General features: G+C 55.0%; 1 protein-coding gene across 1 annotated transcript in view; it reads right to left on the bottom strand.

The window, feature by feature from the left end:
• Positions 1 to 834, bottom strand: part of SLC19A1 (solute carrier family 19 (folate transporter), member 1) — a 15,694-nt gene extending 14,860 nt beyond the window's left edge. The window contains 2 exon segments of the mRNA XM_006779563.2: positions 13 to 35; positions 38 to 834. Of these exon segments, the coding sequence (XP_006779626.2) occupies positions 13 to 35; positions 38 to 98 (84 nt within the window). The 5' untranslated portion in view covers positions 99 to 834.
• Positions 835 to 4,694: the final 3,860 nt, after the last annotated feature.

The raw sequence follows: 4,694 nt of genomic DNA, 5'->3' as shown, positions 1-4,694 counted from the left end.
CCCGCCTCCTACCCACCTGGAGGAGGCCCTCCCAACCCCCGCCCCTTGGATGAGCGCCGGCCCCATGACCCCTGCCGTGAGCCTGCCCCGCCTGACATACTAAGCAAGTCCGTGTTCTCTTTTCTTTTAGACTCATTTTAAAACGTTCCATTCCTGGCTAACCCCCAAACTCAAGCCAGAGACACTGGTCATTGTGCCGGGCAGGACAGGACTGTTGGGTTTGCCGAGTTCTCCCTCCCCCTACACTGCAGCGGCAGCCTGTGCGGGTCACAAGCACCACCTGACCCACATTTGGTCTGGTGGCTGCCTCAGGACCTCAGCCAGGCAGATACCTGCTCTTGGGGTCACAAACAGCAAGCCCCCACCCAGCTCCACGGGTGCTCCCCGGTATTCCCTCGCTGCCCCCTCAGGACTGAGCATGAACCAGCCAGCCTCCATACAGGCAGCAGGAAGCTAAGGGACTGGAGGGGCAGAGGGGAGGGTGTGGTGCTCAGATGTGACCAGGGTGATCCACACCCCTCCCCACCTCTCAGCAAGGAAAGTTCATTAGGGAGAGAAGCCCTTGCAGGTCCCCGGCTGCACTACTCAGCAGGTAGCTGGCAGCTGTGGGAAGCATGCAGGGAGGAGGACAGCAGGAGAAGGGAGGGGCCCGCTGGCGCCAGCTAATCTAGAGGCTCTGAAGGCCAGGACTCCAATGCAATGGGCAGCACGCGGGAGGGGGTCATTTTAGTCTGGCCAATGTGCACAGGACCCAGACCTCATATCTGGAGGGACGAAGGCAGATGGAGGTGGGGTGCGTCTTGGCAACCCAGGTGGCTGCCCTGTTGAATTTCCCCAGAAGTGAAAGGCAGATGGGGGTGGGGTGCGTCTTGGCAACCCAGGTGGCTGCCCTGTTGAATTTCCCCAGAAGTGAACAGCAGGTCCCACGTGATGACACCCACAGTCTCTGTGCCAGTGCTCCTCCCTACCCCCACAGCCAGCTCACCCCTCTGGACTGGGCGTGCCCATGGTGCAGTGAGGTTACATGGTGCATGGTAACACATGAGGAGCACTGGGGCCTGGGTTGTCTTCTGTCCAGAGACTAGTGAGTGCTCAGCAGACCCACCAGGGCTGTGTGAGGACTACTGGGCCTCCTAGTGTGTGGGTGCCTGTCCAAGTCCTCACTCTCCCCTCCCCCTCCCCCCAGGAACCCAGCCATGGACCCTGTGCGTGAGTAGCCACCTGCTGCTCCAGCCTTGGACTGGCTCCAGGCCTTTAAAAGGGCTTCTAAGTGGGGCCTGGAGTGGCTCTTTGAAGGTAAGGAGACCTGAAGAGAGAGCACATCCCCCGGCTGGAGCACTCCCTTCATGCTCCCCTCAATCTGTGCTGGCTCCTCCCCACAGGTCTCCACAGGTGTGTGGGAGCCCAACCCTGCAGGGCCTGCTCAGCAAACTGAAGGGACAAAGCAAAGGGCCTCTATCTGCCTTTCCCTCTCCTTGCCTGGGGATATGTCCCGCCTGAAGGATCTGGCCCCTGGGCTTGGGGACCAACTGGGGGATGGGCCAGACCAGCAGTGCAGCCCCTAAGGGAGCAACAGGGGGCTGCTATGAGAAAGGGGAGGGGAAAGCAAGACGACTGGCACAAGGGTCCTGAGCAGGTAGGTCACTGACCCTCATGAGGGCTCAGTGAGAAGGACCCTGCCCACAGGAGCAGGGTGATGGGCTGGACGATCTGGCCTTGGAACAGGACGGGGCGTGCCCACAAGCACAGGCGTGCACAGTGCCCAGCGAGCCGTCTTTCCGTGACCTCCTGCCCTGCAATGAGGACTTGAGGACTCACGGCTTCCTCCCTCCCATCCCTCCCCTGGTGGCTTCTCGCTGGCATGTGTGGAGTCAGATAAAATTCTGGTTGGACCACGCCTTTCTCCAACCCCCTGGCTGACTGAGGCTGCCATGCCAGGCAGGGCTTCTAGAAGTTTCCTGGCCATTCAAGGCCCAGGGTTCCTACCAGAGCTGTGTGCCTGGGGGCTGAAGGTGGAGGGGCCCCGATCACCACTGCTCCCAGAAGAGCCGGCCAGGGCTACAGGGCGGGGCAAGGCCTGGGTGACAGCGACTCACGGGCCCTGTAACCTGGAGGCAGCTCTCCAAGGGAAGAGTGGGTGGCCCTGCTGTCTGGAGCAGCCACAGGAGCCAGGGTGTTGGCTTCAGGAGGCTCCGGGTGCTGCTGATGGTATAATCGCCAAACCCAGAGACGTACAGAAACCGATGTTTAGAGGTGAGCGTCGCTTTGGGGAATGGATCCTGTGTTTTAGTCACTGTAGCTTTAAGTGTTTCTTTATGCTTAATAATGTATTCCTCAGACATGTGAGGGTGGGGGTAGCTGCTGCAAGGGTCACGGAGGGAGCAAGACCTGGTGCCTGGGTGGACCCATGGTATGGAGGGATTGCCCAGCAGTACTGACCCCCAGCGTCCCCACCCATGGGCTCCAGTCACACCTGCTCACAGGGTGCTCAGGGTCTGTGTGCAGGGCCATGGAGACCCTGTATCCTCTCGAAGGAGCTGAGAGAGGCTCTGCTGTTGTACTATCTGCAGCAGCACTCATCCCCCCCTTCCCCCCCAACCCCCCAGCCCTGCTTCCTCCTACCCTGAAGAGGTGCCCCCAACTCACCACCTCCTGGCACCCCTTCTGGAGTACCCCCCATGCCTCCAGTACCCATTCCTTCCTGGACAACCTTCCTGGGATGGGTATTGCAAGGGACCAACCCTCCAGTCGGGGCTTCTCATTCTAAAGGTGACCAAGGAGGACCAGAGCCTCCAGAGAGGAGTAGGAGCCCCTGCGCTCAGAGCCCACCTGGACAGGCCAACCCCCGGGCCACCCACTGCGCTGTGGGTGGGAAAGAATGCTTTCTCCTCACAGCTACTGAGTTTGGACTGTCTATGAACAGCATCGTAGAGACAACAGCTGGCTGTGATGTTGGGAAGCAGTCGAGACCAACTAGTCAATAAAAGGTTTGAGAATTCAAATGATTGCTTATCAATAGTTTACCTGGATAAGGCAATAAAGCGGAATAAACTACTCTCCACTGCACAGTGAGACTTTTTTTTACATCTGGGTAGCTATTTCTTTAATTACATAATGTACCAGGCTTATTCGTCTTTTAATTTTTTTATTTTGAAATAATTATAGATCCATATGGAGTTGTAATAAATAACAGAGAGCCCATGTCTCCTTTCCCCTGTTTTCCCAAATGGTGGCATCTTGCAAAGTTACACAGCAAAATCATAGCCAGGAATTCCAGCCTTGACTTTAAAGGGGAAGAGGAACCCCATCTAAGGAGAAAACGCACCTGCAGATGTCCTCTGGACTTGAAGAAATAGGTGTGGGTCAGCCCACCCATTCAGTGCAGCCCACCAGGCTTCTGGCGGCCTGCTCCTGCCTACAGCAGGTCAGCCGAGTGGGTAGCCTTCCCCCAGGAGGGCCCTTGGGTCTCCCCAGCGCTGGACCAGCCTTCCCAAGGTGGGCCTTGGCTGGCAGCCATAGGCCAGGCACTGGTTCTAGCCAGTGGTACTGTGTCGGGCTGGCACAGCAGTCAGACCTGTCATTGTGGGCCTGGCTCCTCTGACCCATCATGCCCCTACCCACCAGGGTCATCAAGGCTCCTCTTGCCAAAGCCACAGGTGCCCTGCACAGCCTGCCTCATGGAGTGACCTGGGCAGGTGCTGGCTGGAACCAAGGTCAGGAGCTCAGAGTGGGCTGCTTTTGTGCAGAAAAGCAGAACCGGTGAGGGGCATACCAGCAACAACATGACAAGGAAGCGTGCGGGTGAGGGGCTGAAAAGCGCAGCCCAGGAACGTGCACAACACGGTGCTCATACCACAGAAAGCAGAATTCGAGGTGAAGATAAGGGGATGCACCTTACGTGGGTGAAACATGCATATGCCTGGGGATGTGAGAATTAAGTCTGTGGGATGAGAGGAGGGCACGGCCACATAGCCACAGGGGACCTGGACTCTGGGCAAATGCCATAGATTGCAGAGAAAATGCAAAATGAGGGTGGAAAAGACAAATCACAAAAATAGATACAGAGGCAGAGCAGCATTAAACAGACTGTCAAACTACAGCAGGAAGGCTGGGGAGGGTGGGGGGAGGGTAAGAGATCAACCAAAGTACTTGTATGCATGCACATAAGCATAACCAATGGACACAAGACACTGGGGGGTAAGGGAGGCTGAGGGAAGGTCAAGGGGGAAAAAAAGGAGACAAATGTACTACTCTTTGTAATACTTTAAGCAATAAAAAAAAATTTTTTTAAAAAGACAAATCCTACTGTTGGTGATTTGACTTGAATTTTTAAATAAAATGCACTGTGTACACATTTTTTTCCAAAATCCCATGAAAAAGTTTAAAGGACTCCAAACCAGCTGCAAGTCAAAGCTCAAAACAATTTGAAAAAATGAAAAATCGCTTAGGCCACATTCTCTGAACTTAACTCTATATAAAGCAAAATATTAATGAAACAAAAATATGTAAGACAGCCTAACTAGTTGAAAATGTTAATTATTCTTCCCAATGAGTCCTGGGTCAAAGAGGAAATCCAAATTGACATGTTTCTCTTTATAGACTCAGGACAAACACACGTCAGAAACATCTGTGGGACCTGGCCGGAGGGCCTTGGAGGAGACTTCACTGTGCAATGATTTTTGTATTATTTCTTA

This window comes from Myotis davidii, unplaced genomic scaffold (genome assembly GCF_000327345.1).
Source record: "Myotis davidii unplaced genomic scaffold, ASM32734v1 scaffold175, whole genome shotgun sequence".
Lineage (NCBI taxonomy): Eukaryota > Metazoa > Chordata > Mammalia > Chiroptera > Vespertilionidae > Myotis > Myotis davidii.
The sequence above is the reverse complement of the archived record's forward strand: the minus strand, read 5'-3'. Positions and strand labels throughout refer to the sequence as shown.